This window comes from Erpetoichthys calabaricus, chromosome 1 (assembly GCF_900747795.2).
Source record: "Erpetoichthys calabaricus chromosome 1, fErpCal1.3, whole genome shotgun sequence".
NCBI classification, from domain to species: domain Eukaryota; kingdom Metazoa; phylum Chordata; class Cladistia; order Polypteriformes; family Polypteridae; genus Erpetoichthys; species Erpetoichthys calabaricus.
This window is the reverse complement of record NC_041394.2, coordinates 103449581-103475282: the sequence shown is the minus strand read 5'-3', so window position 1 is coordinate 103475282 and position 25702 is coordinate 103449581. Positions and strand designations below refer to the sequence as shown.

The window sequence follows — 25702 nt, the reverse complement described above, 5'->3', positions numbered from 1 at the left end:
TACAAATCTTACAAAAGTATAAAACTCCAAGACAACAATGGAGTGAAATTAAAAAATAGGGCACAGAACAACAGCAGTAGATAAAGTAACATTCAGGAGCAAATAAAATCAAACATTGATGCTTAATAAAACTACAAAAGTGGCACAGAGTAACAGAACAGGATAAACTGAAAAGTGTGCAGTAAATATATTTTCTGAAGAGAATTAGAAACATCAACATATGATTAAACTAATTAAATACCAAATAGCTCCATAACAGAAACAGAACTGGACTATAACCAGATCAATAATGCAAATGCCAAAGCTTTTTTTTTTTTTTTGTTAAAATAGTAGATTAAGGTTAACTATGTGGTAGAAGGCCGGTCCTCACCTGACTTGATTTTTCCACCGTGCTGCTGGGTACTTCAGCAGTGTCCTTAACAAAGTAATTCTCCATTACATATTTTTCTGCACATTCTTGTTTGCAAACTGGACAACGTATCACTCCAACTAAAATAAAAATAAATAAAAAGATGATTTTATTATATTTTAAATCCATGCCTAAATCACTTTGTTTCGCATGATGAGCAAAAATGCAAAGGGTTTAATTAAAGCTTACTATATGATTACTTTCTTGACTGGATCATTTCAGTCCAGAACAGAGGTTGTGCAGAATTCACAAGTATAATGGAAACAAGCAAATGACCAATGTGAGAACATAAGGGATCAAAATGAAAATCTGATTATTTTCTCTGTGTTTACAACATAAGTTCCTCATACAGTGCGAATTTACGAAAAATACAGTGCAGTTTAACTTCATTCTTATTCCACTTTAAAGGCAAATCTATTAAAAAAAAAAATCAATTTAGTCTGAGCTATTAAATACTAGGAATTATTTTTTGGCATGAATTTAAATGACTAGTAAATTAATCAAATCACCTGTACGTTTGTGAATTTTACATTTATACTGTTAGTCATCATTTGTTTCATTTAAGACGTTAGAAATTAGAGCAAGAGTAGAAACCCACCCCTACCATCACCCACATAACATGGTTATGAGGCTAGCACCTACAACACATAAACTGAAGGTACAGAATTAAAAACTCAAAAACAATGGGGAAAAAAAATAAAAAGGAATACCACAAACAAATGGTTATCAGTGTAAATTAAATACATAATGATTAATTTTTATTTGTAATTAGAGTTAACCTGATGTGACTACGGAGTTTGAAAAAGTAGAAACAAAGCTCAAATCTATAGATTAAACTCAAAATTTACAAAACCCCTTCTTTTAAGTTCCTAACTGGTATGCCCAATTTTCTGAAATTCGGCGCATTAGTTTGGCTGTTGTTTGAACAGCTTTAAAAACTTTAAATACTGAACAGTTGGAATTCACTCAAAACCTAATCCTCTCCTAAAACTAACAAGTGTAAGATCTTCAGAAAAATTTTATTACAATTGGTCCATTTGTTTTTGAGGTTGTACTGCAGACACACAAAAACACATGGAAAAACATCATAAGAAAAATCCTCAAAACATGTTCTAGAATATTGAAACATATTTTCCACTAACAAAATTGACGAAATTTTTTTATGAATACAAAAATGGATCTCTCTCTCTATAATAATATCATATATATATATTTATTATATATAATGGGACATATATATATTATGGAGAAAGGAAAAATGATCTTCAGTACATTTCAAATTTGGCACTCTGGCTCTTTCTGTCCAACTGGCCGCCCACTTTGTGGTCTTTAGATCAAACCTCAGGTCTCAGTAACCAACAGAACTACTCAAAACTACTGCAGAACTACTTAAAATCTCACCCTGGATTAACTTCTGGGTTATCCATGTAATGACTCCTAGAGTTCAACAAGACCAACCTAGTAATGGTTTTCAACTAAAGTCCTGAGGTATCACTGTGACAGCAGGTTTTCACTCCAACCACTGTTACATCTAATTGTTTAAATAGCCACCCTCTTTTCTTTTCTTATTTTGCTTAAAGAAAAACATGCCAGTATGGTATTTACACGTAACAAAATACACAAATTATGAATGATTTTTCTTGTTCTAGACTTTTAAGATTTTACTCTTTTTTAATGTTGAGGTTTTGTAAGCATCTTCTTTCTCATAAGTATAAACGCAAATATGAAGTAGCCACTTCTCTTAAGCAAAGGTTTGTAAGATCATTATTTTCACGTTAACAGAGCACAGTGAAATTTTTGCTTGCATCTGCTAATCAACATGTAACATGCTGCTACTCTCTGACATTGTTAGCAAACATATATTTTTGGTTGTAATTTTTATCTAACTGTGACATGGGCTGTATGCAATCTAACATTGAAAGTAGTAGGAGTAATCTTCATCTTTTTTTCATGTTACATACTTTTTTGTAGATTAATACTCTGATATGATTTCTGCCTTTATCTTTTTGATCTTTGAAGAAACTTCACCTTTAAATAATCCTTTGCATAAAAGAGGAACTTAAGTGGTTCTGGGCTACCTGCCCTTTGCCATTAAAAATGTGATTCTGCTAATACTACATTAAGCCTGCCAACCTACACTAAGGCCATGTTTATACTTCACGCGATGCGACGCATGCTGCAGTGGACGCTCCTGCTACGCAAGTGTTTTACTGTTCATATTTGCGCGCGTACTTTACGTAAATCTGGAGAAATCCACTAGGTGGCAGTGCGAGATATTATCACTGTGAGAACGGGTTCGGCTTCTCAGTGTTGTGAATTGCCTGGAACTCCCATTAAATTCTGATGACACCTTACCACAATATCTCTGAAAAGGATGTTTAATGATTAAATCCATCACTCCAGGGATGTGTCCATTCCAGCAAGCATTGGGCATGAGGCAGACACAATCCCTGGATGGAGCATCAGCTCATCGCAAGGTGAATACAAGCAATCATCATTTTAGTGTCACCAAATCTGCATATCTTTGGAAGGAAACCGAAGCACACTGTGGATATCCAGCAGGAAAACATGTAAACTCCAGGCAGGGAATACCAGCGACATGACTCCCTGCAAGACAGCAGTGCTACCGCTCCACCACCATGTCACCCCCATGTGTGTAATTATTAACAGTATTCATTATTTAAATGAAATCAACGATCTATCTGTAAAAAGTAGCATACATACTTCAATGCATTTCATCAAGAAAGTGATATCAAGTATAAATCTAAGGATTCTAAATGTGCAGAGAGTTGAAATATCATACATTTAATATGTTCTGTGTGGTGATCTATTGCTGTTGCTGCTCCTGTCAGGTCAGGAGGAAGCCGCAGAAAAAAAAAAGACGGCACATAAGATGGTATGTGAGACTTTTAAAATGAATCATGTCATTACCATCAGGAATATGCAACGCTTGAATATAAAAGCACCAGGAATGCATCTGTATGTCGCCATTTTGCTTCACCACATCGAACCATTCTTCAAACAAACATCGAAGCGCGCACATGGATGCCGTAGGATCCGCATAGCGTCTTTCTGTCACATGTAGAGAGTAGCGACTTTTATCACATTGTGTCCCCCCACTTTTTGCTGGTACTGCAACTCATGTATGCATAGCGTTAAATTCTGAGGACCTGCTCAGAGGACACGTTAAATGAACGCTGGGAACGCATGGCAGCGATGATACGTACGCATACACGTTCTGAGCGTGAAGTATAAATGAGCCCTTAGAAAAACACAATCTATAATTCATCCAGATGAATGATATCCATTAAGAATCAGCCCCTAACCAAGCATGCTACCTTTTAGTGAAGCTGCCCAACCACTTTGGGTTTGGAAGTGCACTATTTTACCCAAATTACAAGGTAATCTTATATATTGTAAGCAGCACATATAAAACACTAAAAATCACTGCCATACTTAAAGATAGAAAATAACAATATTGTAAGCAGTGAATAAAGCAAAAAGAAGATGCAGATAACCAAAAAAGCAACATCAGAAAAAAAAGGTCATTCTGATTCATGTTTTTGTTTGCTATAAAATATGCCTGAAGATGGCTGTGTTTCGTTCAACAATGAAACGATATAAGCCAACCAAAACTATACAAACACACACCTTAGGAATGCTAAGGATGAAAGGAATTATTGTATTAAAATCTAATAAAAAAAAAAAAAAAAATCACCATTCATCAGTAATCAAAGAAAATTGAACATTTCCATTAAAATAAAAGCAGGGAACTGTAGTATAAACCTTGAAACTTAGCGAGTCTAGTCTTTGAATAATAGACATGAAGATTGTAGGCTATTTATATTCTGAAGCATATGTAATTATGGAACTAAAAAACAAATAAATTTTTATATGAGATATATGATATATATATATATATATATATATATAGATAGATAGATATACTGTACCTGTATATCTGAAAATAGTTTACTGTCAAATAATGGAAAGAGTACGCGACATGTGTTTCGCCCTAATTCTGGGTTCATCAGACGTACACACTCACTGTACCCCCCTCTCGGGGAATCGAACCTCGGACATCTATACAGTATATATAATTTATTTATTTATTTATTTATTTATTGTCACACACATGTGAATAGAGGGCAGCTGAAGGGCTTGGAGAGGAATGGTAATACATCTGCCCAGGGGGTGGCGGGGTACACTAACGCTCTTTCTAAGTTCCCTGCAGACCTTTCCCAGGAAATCCCACCAGGAGCCAGTGCCTCGACTCGGGACACGCCACTTCCGATCCTGGCCCCGAGGACTACATCACTTCCCCCAGACTTCCTATAAAGCCTCACTCCTCTCCCCTGGAATTCAGTTTTGTTTTGGACTCTGTCTTGTAAACTTGACTCAAACTTACACATTTACTTTTTGCAGCCAGGATACAGAATTATATGGGTGGCTGAATATATATATACAGCGGCGGACTGTGCATTTCACACCTAGGCCTTCAGTAGTGCTCCGTCTGAATCAACCCGCCCCTCAAAAACTAATTTATGGTTATAAAAACCATCTTAATATGTAGAAATACAGTATAAAGAGCCGTTGCATCGCAGACAGATAACTCCTGTCAGCCACAATAAATGCCTATATTAAATAGACAAACAAGGGGTGAACAAGTTCCTTTCTACTGCAGCTACAGCCCGCGACACACATAAAAAACATCAATAATAACTCATAAACTTGCAATATTATTTAGGAAAATCACAACATTTTACTCACCAAAAATTTGGATTATTTGTAAACAAAATCCATCCTCCTCTCTTTCCTCAAAAACAGTTCAATTACTCTGTCGTACAGATTATCCGTGCGCTTCAGTTCCATCACGAAGTCCCTTTCTATCGCCATCGAAGCTAATGCTGAAAGTCGAACCTGCCCTGTCGTATTTCTGGCATAAGTTTTAATTTGCTTTAGGGCTGAAAATGTCCGCTCGACAGAAGCAGTGGACACGGGAATGGTAACCGCCAAACATACCAATGTGTACAGCTGCCCCATGATGCTCTCATTCTGATTTTTCTAGTACACCATTCGCACCATCCTATCCAATCAACGGGTCTGAACACGGTGACGTTGCCGTACACCTGCTAGAGGGCCCTAGAGAAACCAACTCAAAATCGGATTGGTTTAAGCAACAGTTTAATCGATATTTATTTTGTGTTAGAGGGCCTGCAGAACGGATTGTGAAGGCCTCCGGGCAGACTTCTTTTACTTTGACCCTGCCTGGCAACAAACGATGGCTGAAATGTGATTGGTTAAATGCTTTAATACGAAAATACATGTCTGGAAGCAGCACAACCATCGGAAAAGCTATGAAAGGAAGCGGACAGACTATTTGGAATTATTTAATAAGTATTCATGGACAAAATATAATTAACATCAGTTTGTGATTCACATATTTTTTTAGGCCAGCAGAGAAGGCCTTGCAGGTCCACCACTGAGATATACATTCTAATATATATATATATATATATATATATATATATATATATCTATATATATATATATATATATATATATATATATATCTATCAAAGAAGGCATTTTAAGGTTTAGTTACACTTCCAGTGACAATAACTTGGGCTAGTCTGGACAAACAAACTCACTTCATTGCAGATAAAATAAACACACTTGTCGTGGGGAAAATTCATGTGGCGCGTCAAGCATATCCCAGTTGTGCAAAATGGACTTCACATTGGCGAGTCAAAAAAAAACGTTGGATGAGACTATGAGATTAGGAAGGAAGGAATGCTTACAACAGGTAGATGAAATTTAAAGATTTAACAAAACAGTCTTTAGCTATATACATAAAAACAAACCTTATAAGATTAACAACAAAATTGTGAAGTTTTATTTTAAGCGTCCATTTCAAAGCAGTCACATATTTGCCCAAATCATTATTTATAGGAATGCAACAATACCAATACTGATATCGGATTTTGGTCCAAAACAGTAATCATGTTCTTGCACTTGTAAAACGCATGTGTGATTGTGTGAACATTAAGGAACATAGAAAAAACAAACAAAAAAGAAAACACAACGGAGAACACAAAATGTCCGTGATGTGGAAGTTTTCTTATAATTAAGTATGAAAACAAAGCCTAGGAGGCTGTAAACTGTGAAAGTAAACATAATAATGAGCATGGATGGCAAAATTGCCTCTGGCAGTGCACAGCTTCAGCTGACATTGTGGCAGACTCTAGCAAAGAGAGAAAAAATGTCAAAGGATAACCCACAAGACGTGAAAAATAACAGAAGCACATGCCCGGTGTATTGTTCCTGACGATCAATCACTGTTGGTTGTTGAGGACGTGAGATTTCAGCACCTCCTGAATGTTAGAACCCAAGTACAACATTCTAAGTCATGACCACGTCACAGATATGGTCTTACCAAGGATGCATAAGTTAATAAAAAAAGCATGTCAGCAGTTTAGTGTAAGACATAACAGCTTCACCAATGACATTTGGAGCAGTGGTGTTTGGCCAATGTCTATCATCAGCTTAACTGCATATGGGTAGATGAGACTTTCGCTCTCCAGGGGGTTATGCTGCATGCAAAGCAGTTTTGATGATCCCATCACAGGACATGCAACAGTTAGATGCATTTCGGGAAATGACTGGCACTTAGGCCATTCTGAAAAGTTGTGTGCACTTTGTGGTCCGTGACAATGCCAAAAATTTGATAAAAGGCATTGACCATGCTGGAGCCCCCAGCTTTTCCTATGTTGCTCATACACTCTAGCTGGTTGTAGCAGAGGGCATTCTTGCACAGCAAAGTGTTGCCGATGCTGTGACAGTCAGGTGAAAAACAGTTGTGCATTTTAAGCATTCCACCTTAGCGTACTCCCGCTTGGGGGACTTTCAGCATTGCCACTCTACTCAATTCAAGGTATCCCCATTTAACAGGCTATCCGATTCACTTCAGTTAAAAGCAACATGCATGCACGTGCCACGGTTTGCTTTTTCTAGGTCACATACTCCGCTTTTAATGGGGAACTAAACGGTAAATGCTAAGATGCCTACCTTAAAATAAAAATGAAAAAAAAAATGCATTTGGAAACATTTCGTTACCTTCTAAGCTTTTTGTAATCAAAGTTGGTTTCAGACATTTTGAATGCCTGGTTGTCACTTTGTGTTTTAATCAATGAGATGAAACATTCAAGGGACACTTAATATACATACTAATTTTAGCAGATCAAATTACAAATGTTTGTTTTATAGTTGTGAAGAGTGTGTTTCTTTGTAAAACACAGTACCTGATGCAACTGTTTTCTGACACAATGCAATGGAATAGAATCGGTGCTGGGCTTCATAATATGAAGTATTATTGGTGTATAGTTTTGTTATTTACTGTATAACACTGCAAAGCAGCACTGAAAATAAAACTTACATGCTGGTGTTACTGGTATGTGTGTTTGCATCAATATTGACAACTCCACATTCAAAAGATCACTTGACTGGAGCAATTCTATTTTTTGCTTTTGTCTAAGAAAGTTCACATAATTCTATCCCAACTCATTATTTTAATGTTCCATATACACAGCATTAAGTATTTGTTTAATGGAATATATCTCATTCTCAATCAGAAACTGCATGTGTTGGCAATAGATGTTCACAAATTTGTGTTCTGAACAGGACTGTGTAAATTAATTTGAAGAATGTATTATTAATTACTTCTCTAGAGTAGCAAATTTTAAAAAAAATCCTTAATTGCCAAAAATTCTTAAAATAAATATGCAACATTTTGGAAGAATCTTTTCAATTACGTAAAATGTCTTTAAGTATCAAAAGTTTTCTGTTGATTGAACATAAAACTGGCATGCACCGAAGACGTTTCCTGTTGTAGATATCAGTCAGTCAGTCATTTTCCAACCCGCTATATCCAACACAGGGTGAAAGGCAGGAACAAATCCCGGGTAGGGTGCCAGCCCACCGCAGGGCACACACACACACGGGACAATGCACCTAACTTGCATGTCTTTAGACTGTGGGAGGAAACCGGAGTACCTGGAGGAAACCCACGCAGACACGGGGAGAACATGCAAACTCCACGCAGGAAGGGCACGGGATGAGAACCCGGGTCTCCTTACTGCGAGACAGCAGCGCTACCACTGCGCCACCATGCTGCCCATTGTAGATTTCAGTTCTTTTCAAATATCTACACAGCCAAGGAAGTCAAAGAAGAAATTTGTCTCAGATGACAAGGAAATACCTTTCAGTCCCTTGCAGTAGTGTAGAGAGAGTGAGAGATTATTTAGTACACTGTCACATATTGTCAATGAAACCAGAAACACACAGCTGAACATGCAGAGACGCTTCAGTTCAACAAAAGGAATCTGCCAATTACTTTCCCAAAAGAGTTGTCACCCTATCCAGAGGCAGGTGTTCCCCAATGAGTTTTAACCTGTATAGTAATCCCTCCTCCATCGCGGGGGTTGCGTTCCAGAGCCACCCGCGAAATAAGAAAATCCGCGAAGTAGAAACCATATGTTTATATGGTTATTTTTATATTGTCATGCTTGGGTCACAGATTTGCGCAGAAACACAGGAGGTTGTAGAGAGACAGTAACGTTATTCAAACACTGCAAACAAACATTTGTCTCTTTTTCAAAAGTTTAAACTGTGCTCCATGACAAGACAGAGATGACAGTTCCGTCTCACAATTAAAAGAATGCAAACATATCTTCCTCTTCAAAGGAATGCCTGTCAGGAGCAGATCATGTCACAGAGATAGAGAGAGACAAAAGCAAACAAATCAATAGGGCTGTTTTCCTTTTAAGTATGCGAAGCACCGCAGCACAAAGCTGTTGAAGGCGGCAGCTCACACCCCCTCCGTCAGGAGCAGACAAAGAGAGAGAGAGAGAGAGAGTTTGTTTTTCAAGCAAAAATCAATACGTGCCCTTCGAGCTTTTAAGTATGCGAAGCACCGTGCAGCATGTCCTTCAGGAAGCAGCTGCACACAGTGCAACGTCCCTATCGTCTAGGTGTGCGAACAGCCCCCCTGCTCACACCCCCCTACGTCAGCTCAAGAGAGAGAGAGAGAGAGAGAGAGAAAGTAAGTTGGGTAGCTTCTCAGCCATCTGCCAATTGCGTCCCTTGTATGAAATCAACTGGGCAAACCAACTGAGGAAGCATGTACCAGAAATTAAAAGACCCATTGTCCGCAGAAACCCGCGAAGCAGCGAAAAATCCGCGATATATATTTAAATATGCTTACATATAAAATCCGCGATGGAGTGAAGCCGCGAAAGGCGAAGCGCGATATAGCGAGGGATCACTGTATACCTTTATGCTACCGAGGTAGCTACCTTTAAAAAAAAAAAAAAAAAAAAAAAAAAATGGTATTCCTGTAACAGAAATATTCTTGTTATGTTCAGCCAAATTCCTGTGTTGTACTATTGCATCCCATGTTGAAAGACTTGAAACAAAGTTGGTTTGGTTTACATACATTAATTGTATCCGAGCAATTGGTATTATCATCTAATCTATGTAGTGTACCCTACTTTGAATTATTTTTTCAATTTTGAATTATATTTTATTCCAAATTATGAGTCTTAGATTTGATGTTAACAGAGAAGTTGACAGTTCATGGACATAAACATACGATCTTCCCGTCTCACTACAATGGTATCACAAGTATCGATAGTGGTACTCAGTTGGAGAAAAATGGCATTGTTGCATCCCTAATTATTTACCACAGTTAACTAGTTTCTAGTAAAATCTGTACTTGCTAAAAGAAATCTTGGAGGGAGAATTACCACCGAAACTCCAAGCAAAGTCCCACAAAGTCGTTAATTGATATGGTTAAGAGACATCAATTTTCATGTTCTGTGTCCTGGTTTGAAATAAAAATTAACAGAAAATGGCACAATATCCCAATGTTAAATTGTTAACATTCAAATTATCTATGATTTACAGTAGAAAGAGGATTTACTCAAGAATCGAAGCTGAGTGCTAGCACAGTGGAGGCAATTATACTGCCCAAAACATTTATCATGTTTGTATTGTGATCAACACAAGTCTTTTATGGCATGCTGAAGTATGAACTCATACTCTACATAGCAGCAGTGTATAAAGCTTCATCTAAAAACACTAATCACACCCATTTCTGCTGCATCTCAGTTTGGGCACATTGAATTTAGATACTGAAGTGTCAATAGAGAAGTTCTACTTTTTAAAAATGTAAGCAATGGCGTCTAAATCTAGGGTGTCCAATGTGGATGTGTTTTGAAGTGACCTTAATACAAATTATGGATCACCTTCCCACCTCACTTAGTGTTTGCTCTGCATCCATACCAACCTGATTCAGGCTCTGGTATATTGTGGTCACCGATTGGTTTCAGTCTGCGCTATCACTGATGTACAGAATCTATATACCTTTTTACAAAAACACAATTTAGTTGTTTGAATTAGTTTTGGTTTTTTTCCCCCCCAGGACTCAGATTTTATGCAGAATGTTTAACAAATATAACAGGCGGAGGACCAGTTAGTATTTACCAACAGTCCTTAATGAGTCAGAGAAAGGGAAACATCAAAAAAAATTGGCAGAAATTAAAGCAACTCCGTGCAAATAAAAATATTAAAAGCAGCAAAAATATAATTAGATCAAGACAAGAAATACAAGTAAACCAACTTGAGTGAAAGACTAAAAATGAAAGAAAAATTACTGAAAGAAAGCACCACACTATACATTGTAAGAGCTGGATTGGATGGACTGGCATCCTGACTGGGGTTGGGAATAATAATAATAATAATACATTTTATTTATATAGCGCTATGGTCAAGAAACTGCACAGAGTTTAAGAAAGAACATCAGGGTATACAGTATAAAGCATTGTACTAAACCAGATAAATAAAGAAGAGTTAGATAGTAAATTCAGAGAAAAAGCCTAACAGACAACATAATTGATGGCATAGCACACACACACACAGGTTACATGAGCATCTTGACATAGAGGTAAACTGAAAGAAGGGTAATAAAGTCAGGTAGAGCTAAACGCCTTCCTGAACAGATGAGTTCTGAGTTGTTTTTTTTTTTTTTGAAAGAATTCATGGAGTCAGCTGATCTAATTAATTTCGGTAGGTCATTCCAGGCCCTATCACCCATGGAGTGTAGATTAGTGTGGGGTACAACAAGATTACCAGAATCAGAGGACCTTAGTGAGCGGACAGGCACATAGTGATGGAGAAGGTCACTGATGTAGTTTGGGGCAAGGTCATTTTAAGGCTTTGTAGGTTATTAGTAGAATTTTATATTCAATTCTGTAAGACACAGGGAGCCAGTGAAGGCGAAGCAGGATGGTTGTGATGTGCTCGCTGCTGCTGGTCCGTGTAAGGACTCTTGCAGCTGAGTTTTGAATAAGATGGAGCTGTGATATAAGATTAGAAGGGGCACCTACCAGTAGGGAATTACAATAATCAATGCGGGATGTGATAAAAGCATGGACAAGTTTCTCAGCATTAGAGAAGAAGAGGAAGGAGCAAACACGGGATGTGTTACAGAGGTGAAAGTAAGAAAGTTTCTTAATATGATTTATGTGGGCGGAATAAGAAAGGGAGGAATCAAAAATGACACCAAGATTCTTTGCAGTAGAGGCAGGTCTGATGAAATCACCGCCAAGATTGACTGGAAAGGAGCTCATTTTATTAAGTTGCACTTTAGTCCCAATTTGCAGGAGTTCAGTTTTGTTGCAATATTAATTTTAAAGAGTTCTGCTCCATCCAGGTTTTAATTTCACTGAGGCAAGTTGTGAGCTGAGAAAGCTCTGATGAAGTTCCACTTTTAACATTGAAATACAGTTGAGTATCGTCTGCTTAAAAATGATAACCCAGTCCATAGATACGAATAATATGGCCAAGAGGAAGCATGTAAATACATAAGAGAAGAGGGCCAAGGACAGAGCCCTGAGGGACTCTTTGTGTGATTGGCGCGGAGCTAGATCTGCTGTTGCCAAGACTAACTAACTCTTGCCTATCAGTCAGATAGGACTTGAACCACTGGAGGGCAGTGCCAGAGATACCCAGCATGTTTTCCATTCTGGAAAGTAGAATGTCCTGTCTGACAGTGTCAAATGATGCACTGAGGTCTAACAAAATTAATATGCTGGTTTGTCCAGAGTCTGCTGCCATAAGCAAATCATTGGTTACCCGAAGAAGAGCAGTTTCACAGCTGTGCTGTGCCCTGAAACCAGACTGAAAGGGTTCCATCAAATTATTAGAAGTAGTTGGTGAGTTGGGAGGCTACAACACGCTCAAGAACTTTTGACAGAAAAGGTAAGTGGTAAATAGGCCGAAAATTGTTAAGACTGTCAGCATCAGACTTCCAATACAACTCGGAGTCCTGCCACATGCAAAATTTCGCTGACAGCACTGCTATCGTGGGCTGCATCAGGACTAGGCAGGAGGAGGAGTATAGGAACCTAATCAAGGACTTTGTTAAATGGTGCGACTCAAACCACCTACAACTGAACACCAGCAAAACCAAGGAGGTGGTGGTGGATTTTAGGAGGACCAGGCCCCTCATGGACCCCGTGATCATCAGAGGTGACTGTGTGCAGAGGGTGCAGACCAATAAATACCTGGGAGTGCAGCTGGATGATAAATTGGACTGAACTGCCAATACTGATGCTCTGTGTAAGAAAGGACAGAGCTGACTATACTTCCTTAGAAGGCTGGCGTCCTTCAACATCTGCAATAAGATGCTGCAGATGTTCTATCAGACGGTTGTGGCGAGCGCCCTCTTCTATGCGGTGGTGTGCTGGGGAAGCAGCATAAAGAAGAGGGACGCCTCATGCCTGGACAAAATGGTGAGGAAGGCAGGCTCTATTGTAGGCATGGGGCTGGACAGTTTGACATCTGTGGTGGAGCGACGGGCACTGAGCAGGCTCTTGTCAATCATGGAGAATCCACTGCATCCACTAAACAGTGTCATCTCCAGACAGAGGAGCAGCTTCAGCGAAAGACTGCTGTCAATGTCCTGCTCCACTGACAGACTGAGGAGATCGTTCCTCCCCCACACTATGCGACTCTTCAATTCCACCCAGGGGGGTAAATGTTAAAATTATACAAAGTTATTGTCTGTCTGTTATACCTGCATTGTTATCACTCTTTAATTTAATAATTTAATATTTTCTTTATATTCAGTATGCTGCTTCTGGAGTATGTGAATTTCCCCTTGGGATTAATAAAGTATCTATCTAGCATCAAGACCAGACTTTTTTAACACTGGGGTTACAGAAGCGATTTTAAAAGTGAGCGGCACAAAGCCAGTGTCAAGGGATGAGTTTATTATTGTTGTAATAGTCGGGATTATGGCATGAAGGCAGGATTTAAGTAGTGTGGTGGGGATGGAGTCCAGTACACAAATAGTCGGCCTCATCTTACAAAGCAGGTCATTAACAAAAGCAGATGTGACTGGTGAGAACTTAGAGAAGGTGCTGGATGGAGTGGGAAAACAGGGAGAGATATATAAACAAATGATGTATTTATGTTAGTTGAATTATTTAGATCTTTAATTTTGTTACATAAATTAAAGCCTGGATGAGCACGGTGAGGCCAGACTTACATGATGGATGGAGCCTAAGAATCGAGACAACCTGGCCGAAATGGTCCTCAGTTTCGGTCCTAGTTGAGATGATGAAATAATGGAAGGACAAGTGACGAGTGGACCTATTGTCACCGAGCATGAAAAGTGGCTGGGCTCCCCTGGCTGGAACCCAGCATGAACACCCGCAGAGTTGCCTGGATATTGTAGTCCAGAAGGGCGATCTTGTCTGGATCCTTGGGTGCAGCTGTGAAGAATGGTCATCACTATTTTGGAGAGCTTCAATATGACCCAGCAGTGCTTACAGTATTCAAAACCATTACACTGGAAGTGCTCCCGGGTCCAACATAAAAGGTGTCATTCTGCCTCATCTAGAGAGGATCAGGAGGCAGACGGCAAATCTCATGGTGGTGAAAGGAGACAGAAGAGGAAAAGGGGGCTTTATTATCAACTAGCAAAATACCCGCACTTCGCAGCGGAGAAGTAGTGTGTTAAAGAGGTTATGAAAAAAAAGGAAACATTTTCAAAATAACGTAACATGATTGTCAATGTAATTGTGTTGTCATTGTTATGAGTGTTGCTGTGTTTTATATATATAAAATACACACACATATAAACATATATATACATATCTACATATATATATATATATATATATATATATATATATATACACATATCTATATATATATCTATATATATATATATATAGATATATAGATATATATCTATATATATATATATATATATATATATATCTCTATAGATATATATATCTATATATATATATATATCTATATATCTATATATATCTATATATATATATATATATATATATATATATATATCTATATATATATATCTATATATCTATATATATATCTCTCTATCTATCTATATATATCTATATATATATATATATCTATATATATATATATATATATATATATATATATATATATATATATATATATATAGATAGATAGATAGATAGATAGATAGATAGATAGTGGGAAATTCATATATATATATATATATATATATATATATATATATATATATATATATATATATATATATATATATATATATATATATATACACATCCACATATCAACATATATATATACACATATATACACACACACACACGCTTTATGGGTGATGATTGTTTTAGTCTTTTTATGTTTATTTTATTTTATTGTAGAATCAACTCCTATCTGCACACAGCAGGGCAGCCGTGGGCGGATGCGTATGGTGCATTCACTCCATGTTATCGTGCATTGCGCTGTCAGTGGTATTTTGATAAAAGAATTTGAACAACATATAAGAAGCGTATAAATTATTAAACAGTAAAACATTAACATTTAAGAAGTTACATTAAGTACTACTGCAGTGCCTTCGGGTATACCTAATTTTTTGTTTGCCCATTACATGCTTAAATGTATACATTTTTTGGTGCACCTACCCGAGAACACGCGACATATAACCGAGCGTGGGAGAAGCATGGATTTTAAACACGCGTTGAGTTCATCTGCTGGTCTCCCTCGTGGAATAACTGGTAATGTTTGACTAAAATCTACAGCGAGTAAAACGACATTACCTCCTATTTTTTTTTTACGATCTCTGAGATCTTGCTTTTTTCGGGTCAAGGCTTCATAAGCTCTTTTATGTTGTATGGTGTACTTATCCCAAACCATCATCTTTGAATGTTGCAAGACTTTCGCCTTGTATGTAGATCGGGGTAATTACATTCATTGCATTCCTAGTCTGAATCACAATGTGATTGTATGGGTGGTTACCTGGCACTGTAGTGTTGCCACCCGTCCTTTAAAATACGGAATCGTGCCGCGTTTGAGAATGAAATTGCGCGTCCCGTTTTGAATCAATACTGGACGTGATTTATCCCGTATTTTTTTTATCATTTTTTTTTTAAAGCAGCGTCTCATGCAAATCATCCCACACGCATTTTATGAAGATGCCTCCTTTCCTACTTTTGATTGGGTAATACTTGATGTCATCGTTAGTTTGATTGGTGTTTTTAACTGTCCAGTGAGGAGGGCGTGCAACGTTGCGGTCAGCAAGTCGGCTAACATCCGCCATGTGCCGTCTTTCAGTTGCGAGAAGCAGATCATAGAATGGTTGAAACTGTTGCCCCTAACGTTGCGCCACGGCGTGTGGTTCGTTTATACCTCGTGTCTTCTCATTAAAGTTTTATCTTGCGAATATGTTATTGCAATCCGCAGCGGGAGCGTTTCTATAAACTTAATTGAAACTTACGTTTTACACCGTGTTTTGTTTCCCTTATGAACATGCTTGTATGCTTAACTCGCTCCGTTCTCAATTGTTTAATTAATTTTTTGCTCTTCGCTGTTTGCGGCTGTTCCTCCATTTCCCCCTACTTCGTTCTTTTATCTCGCGAATATGTTATTGCAATCCTTAACGGGAGCGTTTCAATACACTGATTGAAAATAGTTTTGCATTTACCTTTTTAGTAAAAGGCGATCTTTTAAGCCTGAGAAATCACCCCGTAAATGCACACTTTTAATTGGACATGTGTTAATATGTATGGTTACACAGTATTAAAAGACAGTGAACAACGTCAGTTACCTTTCTTCCCGCGTTTGATAAAAGGTGAGCTTTTAAGCCTGAGAAATCACCCCGTAAATGCACACGTTTAATTGCACATGTGTTAATATGTATGCTTACACAGTATTAAAAGACAGTCAAAAATTAACGTCATTTACCTTCGTTCCCGCGTGTGACTCGTGCTGTAAATGTCTTCCTTGTTTTTAGTTCACGTGATTACGTAGGAGGCGTGATGACGCGATACGTGACTCCGCCTCCTCCATTACAGTGTATGGACAAAAAATATGTTCCAGTTATGACCATTACGCTTTGAATTTCGAAATGAAACCTGCCTAACTTTTGTAAGTAAGCTGTAAGGAATGAGCCTGCCAAATTTCAGCCTTCCACCTACACGGGAAGTTGGAGAATTAGTGATGAGTGAGTCAGTGAGTCAGTCAGTCAGTCAGTGAGGGCTTTGCCTTTTATTATTATAGACAAGTACTGTGTTGGACTGTTAAAGTGAGCCTGTGAACATGTCTCTGGGTAATAAAAACTTTTTTTTTTTTATCCCTAAACTGTGTTTGGTAGAGTTGTGTCTGGTGTGCGGGGTTCTGTGGTGCCCCCTTGAGGCCATAACTGGCATAGTCGTCAGGATTTTCTGGCTGGCTGTTTGGCAGGGACCTGCAAAATAAATAGTGTTGTGACTGGATATTCAGAACAACTAACTACTGGCACTAAAAGTAGGGATGCACCGATACCACTTTTTTGGAAAACGAGTACGAGTACTTGCATTTCAGTACTCGCCGATACCGAGTACTTAATAAAAACATGATTTAAATTTACAGGTAACAGCTTTAGTCATATAATTTAACAAAAAAAACAAGGGACTAGTTTGGAATTAAGAACATTTATTTAAAATGAAAAGCATGTTGTATGCAACATATTACAGAATAAATAATTATAAAAAAAAATGTAAACAGTGACAGTGCAACTCAAGTATTTTTTTCAGTTTGTTGTAAACTCTGCCGCTTTGGATAACATGGTCCTCAAACACATGCGCTATAGCCTGGCTGGTGTGCGAGCCGCGGAATTGTTTCGCATGTAATATGGCTCGTTGCGGCGTGAAACTCTTGTCTATCCACTGGGAGGTTAGGCTAATTAGCGACACGGGGCTAACACTGCTTGTCCAAATATCCGTGGTGAAACTAAACGCAGAGGAGGCTTGCAGTAGGCTGTGGATATGTTTTTTCACGGAGTCATGTAGTTTAGGCGGCTCCGTGTCAGTCATGTAGCGGCGGCTTGGGACATCATATCTGGGCTCCAGAACATGGAGGAGACGCAGGAATCCCACATTTTCTACCTCCGAGAGTGGCTGGTCACTCAATGCAATGTACTCGATAATTGCCCGTGTTATTTTCACAGCACGTGGATTGTCTCTGGACATTTTCTCTCATCTTGCAAGAGTTTGCTGCAGCGTGGGTTGTGTTGGTTTAGAAGCGTGGGTAAACTCTTTGTACTCGTTGTCGTGTTGGGATTTTAGGTGCTTGATTAAATTACTTGTGTTAAATGTGCTACCTTTTGAGCCTCCTCTGGACAATTTCGCTGAGCACAATTTGCAGTCCGCCTTTGTTTTGTCGTCTTCATTCACTTTGAAATAGTTCCACACGGCTGACATGTCTCGCCTCGCCTTCTCCCCGCTCTGAGCTGCAGCCGGGCCTGGGGGCGGGCACTCGGCGCCTGTGATTAACCCCTTACACGCTGCTCAAACATAGACATTTCTCAGACCGTGGTATTGGTCCCCGGTATCGGGGGACTTTTAACGAGTACGAGTACTTTAGAAAATGTGGTATCGAGGCCGATACCAGATACCCGTTTCGGTATCGATGCATCCCTAACTAAAAGGGTAAGACACTTTACAAATGGGCAAAAAGAAACAGTCCATTAGATCAGGAGGTTGAGAGGCAGTACACATCCATCCTTTAAATATCAGGAAACTAAACGTGCATACAGAAGAAAATGACAGTAACTGGCCATTGCTCCATATCTGGGACTGGGATCCGCATGAACAGACGGAGCATTTTGTGGGAGGCGCACTAGTAGATCTCTTCAAAGATGCGCACCTCAACATTTATGAATTAATGTTATACATCGACAAAGGGTCAAACTTGCAGGTGAATTGATTTAAGTACCCCAAAACCAATACCCACAAGGGAGGCAAATGGTCCATTTGTCATGTTTTGCAGCCCTCAACATCACCAGGCTCTTGGAAACCTTACAAGAATGCCACAGCTGCGCCCCGTCCTTGTTTTAAAAGGGAAGCGCAAGTGCTAGAAAGGAAAGGAAAAAAGGCAGATCGGAGGGAAAAAGGAAAACAAGACAAAGAATGGAGGTTAAAGAAAGGCAGGAGTGAGAGAGAGCCAGTGTGAGTAAAGGAAGCAGACGGATGGGAATGGAACACCAAAGAGGAACGTGTGTGCCCAGCGCTTAGGAGGAGGCTGAGGGATCACTATTGTGGAGAGATCAGGTAGCAGGAGCGACCATTATGTTCAGGAATGTGCTCTCACCAGGAGGAGCCAACGATGTTGCAGCGGTGAGAGGACAGAGCACGCTTTTGCAGGGAGGAGCCAGGAAAGGCAGTGGTGGGCACAGAGTGAACAGGGCTCGGTGGCACCTCGGGGTACACTGGCAAGAATTAAAGGTTGTCAGAGTCTGCTGGTGGACTCCGCCTAGGTCTGCAAGGTCCGGAAAGGGATGAGACAAGGAGAAGTTAGTTTTAAAGATGCACCAAGGTTCAGTGTTTTTAAAGACGGTTTCCTGCCTGTGCTTTAGTGGATTATTTCTTTGATGACTGTTTTATCCTCCTCTTTACATCCTTTTATTGGATTATTTATGTATTGAACTTTGTACTGCACTTTTTGGACACTTTTGTTTGTTTGGTTTTTAATAAAAGCACTGGACATATGTGAAGGGAACCAAGTAGTTGTGGATCCTATAGCGAAACAGAGTAACACAGATAACCATCCTAGGCCAGTACCTCTAGTCAGAGATGTTGATACTCAGACTAAGGAAGCCAGGTTAGGCAAAGAAGTTGGAACTCAGAGTGAAAGGGGCCTATAAATAATGTAAGTGTTCCAAGTAACTCTAGTTTCTACAAAGGACACAAGGTCCTGGGGCCCGACACCTTTAAAGGTGCTTGGTCAAATGATTCACAGCTGAAGCCGACATGTCCTCCAAACATCACAGCTTCCCTCTTCCAAGAAAGTGGATTTAACAAAAAGTGGTGACCACAGGAAATAATTAAATAATATATATATATATATATATATATATATATATATATATATATATATATATATATATATAAAATCCCTATGTGGGTCCAGGTGTCCGTGTGTGGGTGTCTTCTGATGAAGTGCGCGGGGCACGGTGAGTGCGTGATATTACTGTCAGAGAAAATTAGAGGCATTTTACGGAAATACAAACCAGTATTACTGCGAGAGGAAATTAAAAGTACACAATACAGTGACGCATATTACAGCCACATACAAGCCAGTATTACTGTCAGAGGAGATTAAAGGCATATTACCGACGCGCATGCCTGTATTACCGCCAGAGAAAATTAAAGGTATATTACGGACGTACAAGCCAGCGGACGTAAAAGACGGTATCCTTCAATAAGCGCGCGCCAAGCTCAACTGAGTTCGCCCTTTTGAAGCTCGCCTTTTTGTGCGCGCCCTTATTGAATAGAGCCATACAAGACAGTATTACTGTCACAGAAAATTAAAGACCCACAATACACGGTGGCAGCCTATGAAGAACGGTCAGCTCAGCAAGTAAACATCAACAAAAGAAAGGCTGAAAGAAAGAAAAATATGACCAACAAAAAGAATGAGGTCAAAGTCCCTTGCCATTTAATATAGACTGTTCCTACTAATGTTTAAGCACGACTGTTCTAGCGCCCGTTATTGTAACGGTCATTTATTTATTACTAGTCATTTAGCCCAAGTATAATAATTTTTGTCTCATTTGTTTAACTGGTTTCTCTTTATCTACTTTTAGGACTTGAGTGAAAATCTGATGATGGTTTAGGTCATATTTATGCAGAAATATAGAAAATTCTAAAGAGTTCACAAACTTACAAGCACAACTGTAGGTTATTAACGTTAATGTTATTAAAATACTGCTCTATCTGTAAAGGAGAAAAGAGCATACAGACTATGCTGACATGACACTGGGATGATCCCATGAGCCTTACAGGAGCTGCTTTTCTGGGTGAATCCACGTGCCAAATGGCTTTTTATTATGAATGCAGCGATAAAAACTGTACTATTCCTGTCGGACACCACCAAAATATTAAAACAAGTGTGCATTCGACCTGGCTGCCTCTTACCTGCTCTTTTATTTCTCTTGCCATTCTCACCCTGTCATGGTCTTTACTAACTAACTTGTTCTCCTCCTGATCTTAAACACCACTTTGCCTGAGCCTGCTTGGCAGCAAGACACATCACAATACATTTGCACTGCAGGACTCCCTAGCGGAGTCTAGCAAGGAGGACCCAGGCAACAGTATCATAAGCACTGTTACTTGCAGTCACACGTGTACAGAAAAGTAAAAACATTAATAATAATTTGGCAAAGTGTAGTGCCAGCATGTGCTCATAAGGATTTCAGTTCCTTTTCATGGTTGTTTTCATGGCTTGCTGTTCCAGGAAGGACTTGTGCACCTAACCATCAGTACTAGACTGGAAAAATGTGGGGGGGGGGGAGGTGGAGGGTAATGTGGTGGGGGAAACAGTGCAGATGCTCAGTATATTGATGGCTTCTATATTTAAATAACAGTTGCCCGAGTACAACCAGTTTTTTATTTTTGGCTGTTGGTGTTTGCTCTTTCTGTGGTCACCACTGCAGTTGTCCATCCATCCATCCATTTTCCAACCCGCTGAATACGAACACAGGGTCACGGGGGTCTGCTGGAGCCAATCCCAGCCAACACAGGGCACAAGGCAGGAAACAATCCTGGGCAGGGTGCCAACCCATCGCAGGACACACACAAACACACCCACACACCAAACACACACTAGGGCCAATTTAGAATTGCCAATCCACCTAACCTGCATGTCTTTGGAATGTGGGAGGAAACCGGAGCGCCCGGAGGAAACCCACGCAGACACGGGGAGAACATGCAAACTATACGCAGGGAGGACCCGGGAATCGAACCCAGGTCCCCAGATCTCCCAACTGCGAGGCAGCAGCGCTACCCACTGCGCCACCGTGCCGCCCCACTGCAGTTGTTATTATCATAATAAACTAAAAACACACCCAGAATCAATAAACCATATTCAAATATAGTCAAATATTTGCTTATTTTAAATTCTATCCTTATTTGTTGGCTAATTTGATAGCCCCGATTTATACAGATGTATTTTGTTGAAATATGAAAGCAATTCCATAAGGCTGGAGCAGGTTAGATGTTTCTAACAACATCTGTGAAATTCTAACAGGCTAGGGGGTTTTATAAGCAATACGAGAGAGGGGAAAAAACTTAGTTTTACTCGGAGACTGTCTCAGTAGAAGTGAAACAGGACAGTGAGGAGGGCCCCACCCAGTTCCCTACCCCTGACATCACACTTTCCCTTCCTCTCGGCCCGCAGCCTCTGTCTTGGATAAGCACACATATATTGCTCCTGCAAGCGAACTATGATTCTTAGCGCGATCAGATAAGTCACAAAATCAACCGTAATGTTCTAGCAAATTATAGAAAAAAACCCAATCGAAATACGTTAAGTAGTTCTCTCGTGAAAAGCGGACATACAGACAAACATTGGATTTTTTATGTATACTAGGGGGCTGTGCCCCCTACTCACTTCGCCCGCCCACCACACAACCCCCACCGCCAGGGGCATGCTTCATGCTAGCCACTTCACGTCTCTGCCACCCACGCCGTGAAGGGGGGAGAGGGGTGGGCTGAACGCATGCTAAGGAGATGCGGATGGATCAGGTGCTGGCTGTCTGCTAGCTGATACCGAGCTGTGTGATCTGCATGTTGCGCGTCGATCATTTAAAAACCTGTACAGCAGCTGTCCTTTTGTCTCACTTCCTTGTCTCGTGGGACATTATAGTGTCTAAGAGAAATTGTTTGTAAGTAGGGCGAAACGTGCAAGAAGTGTCTCTCCGAGATGATCACGTCTCAACCCAAGATTATATATAATTTATATTATATATATTTATTATATAATTATATATACAGTGCAACCGGAAAGTATTCACAGCGTATCACGGTTTCCACATTTTGTTATGTTACAGCCTTATTCCAAAATGGATTAAATTCATTTTTTTCCCCTCAGAATTCTACACACAACTCTCCATAATGACAACGTAAAAAAAGTTTACTTGAGATTTTTGCAAATTTATTAAAAAAAAAACAAAAAAACTAAGAAATCCCATGTACATAAAAGTATTCACAGCCTTTCCTCAATACTTTGTCGATGAACCTTTGGCAGCAATTACAGCCTCAAGTCTTTTTGAATATGATGCCACAAGCTTGGCACACATATCCTTGGCCAGTTTCACCCATTCCTCTTTGCAGCACCTCTCAAGCTCCATCAGGTTGGATGGGAAGCGTCGGTGCACAGCCATTTTAAGATCTCTTAAAAGATCTTTAAGATCTCAGAGATGTTCAATCGGATTTTAAGTCTGGGCTCTGGCTGGGCCACTCATGGAAAGATGAACTGTCGCCCCAGTCTGAGGTCAAGAGCGCTCTGAAGCAGGTTTTCATCCAGGATGTCTCTGTATATTGCTGCAGTCATCTTTCCCTTTATCCTGACTAGTCTCCTAGTTCCTGCCGCTGAAAAACATCCCCACAGCATGTTGCTGCCACCACCATGCTTCACTGTAGGGATGGTATTGGCCTGGCGATGAGCGATGCCTGGTTTCCACCAAACGTGATGTCTGGCATTCACACCAAAGAGTTCAATCTTTGTCTCATCAGACCAGAGAATTTTCTTTCTCAAGGTCTGAGAGTCCTTCAGGTGCCTTTTGGCAAACTCCAGGTGGGCTGCCATGTGCCTTTTACTAAGGAGTGGCTTCCGTCTGGCCACTCTACCATACAGTCCGGATTTGTGGATTGCTGTAGAGATGGTTGTCCTTCTGGAAGGTTCTCCTCTCTCCACAGAGGACCTCTGGAGCTCTGACAGAGTAACCATCGGGTTCTTGGTCACCTCCCTGACTAAGGCCCTTCTCCCCCGATCACTCAGTTTAGATGGCCGGCAAGCTCTAGGAAGAGTCCTGGTGGTTTTGAACTTCTTCCACTTACGGATGATGGAGGCCACTGTGCTCATTGGGACCTTCAAAGCAGCAGAAATTTTTCTGTAACCTTCCCCAGATTTGTGCCTCGAGACAATCCTGTCTCTGAGGTCTACAGACAATTCCTTTGACTTCATGCTTGGTTTGTGCTCCGACATGAACTGTCAACTGTGGGACCTTATATAGACAGGTGTGTGCCTTTCCAAATCATGTCCAGCTTTCTCAATTTTTTTATTTTTAATAAATTTGCAAAAATCTCAAGCAAACTTTTTTCACGTTGTCATTATGGGGTGTTGTGTGTAGAATTCTGAGGAAAAAAAATGAATTTAATCCGTTTTGGAATAAGGCTGTAACACAACAAAATGTGGAAAAAGTGATGCGCTGTGAATACTTTCCGGATGCACCGTGTGTGTGTATATATATATATATATATATATATATATATATATATACATACTAACACACACACACACACACACACACACACACACACACACACACACACACACACACACACACACACACACACACACACACAGTACTTTGCAAAAGTTTTAGGCAGGTGTGAAAAAATGCTGTAAACAAAGAATGCTTTCAAAAATGGAAGTGTTAATCATTTATTTTCATCAATCAACAAAATGCAGTGAATGAACAAAAGAGAAATCTAAATCAAATCAATATTTGGTGTGACCACCCTTTGCCTTCAAAACAGCATCAATTCTTCTAGGTACACTTGCACACAGTTTTTGAAGGAACTCGGCTGGTAGGTTGTTCCAAACATCTTGGAGAACTAACCACAGATCTTCTCTGGATGTAGGCTTCCTCATATCCTTCTGTCTCTTCATGTAATCCCAGACACACTCGATGATGTTGAGATCAGGGCTCTGTGGGAGCCATACCATCACTTCCAGGACTTCTTGTTCTTCTTTACGCTGAAGATAGTTCTTAATGACTTTGGCTGTATGTTTGGGGTCGTTGTCCTGCTGCAGAATAAATTTGGGGCCAATCATACGCCTCCCTGATGGTATTGCATGATGGATAAGTATCTGCCTGTATATTTCTCAGCATTGAGAACACCATTAATCCTGACCAAATCTCCAACTCCATTTGCAGAAATGCAGCCCCAAACGTTCAAGGAACCTCCACCATGCTTCACTGTTGCCTGCAGACACTCATTATTGTACCGCTCTCCAGCCCTTCGACGAACAAACTGCCTTCTGCTACAGCCAAATATTTCAAATTTTCACTCATTAGTCCAGAACACCTGCTGCCATTTTTCTGCACCCCAGTTTCTATGTTTTCGTGCATACCTGAGTCGCTTGGCCCTGTTTCCACGTTGGAGGTATGGCTTTTTGGCTGCAGCTCTTCCATAAAGAACACTTCTGGCCAGACTTCTGCAGACAGTAGATGGGTGTACCTGGGTCCCACTGGTTTCTGCCAGTTCTGAGCTGATGGCACGGCTGGACATCTTCCGATTTCGAAGGGTAATAAGCTTGATGTGTCTTTCATATGCTGCACTAAGTTTCCTTGGCCGACCACTGCGTCTACGATCCTCAACGTTGCCCGTTTCTTTGTGCTTCTTCAAAAGAGCTTGAACAGAACATCTTGAAACCCCAGTCTGCTTTGAAATCTTTGTCTGGGAGAGACCTTGCTGATGCAGTATAACTACCTTGTGTCTTGTTGCTGTGCTCAATCTTGCCATGACATGAAACTGTCTTCCACAACCTCACCTTGGTAGCAGAGTTTGGCTGTTCCTCACCCAGTTTTAAGTCTCCTACACAGCTGTTTCTGTTTCAGTTAATGACTGTGTTTCAACCTACGAGTGACATTGATGA

The 25702-nt window shown here is 39.9% G+C and overlaps 1 protein-coding gene across 2 annotated transcripts in view; it reads right to left on the bottom strand.

Moving 5' to 3' along the window:
• trim24 (tripartite motif containing 24) overlaps positions 1-25702 on the bottom strand; it is a 114496-nt gene that overhangs the window by 58726 nt on the left and 30068 nt on the right. For both annotated transcript variants that reach the window (XM_051930446.1, XM_028804580.2), the window contains exon 2: positions 371-489. In XM_051930446.1, coding sequence (XP_051786406.1) covers positions 371-489 — 119 coding nt within the window. The remainder of the gene's footprint in view (positions 1-370; positions 490-25702) is intronic.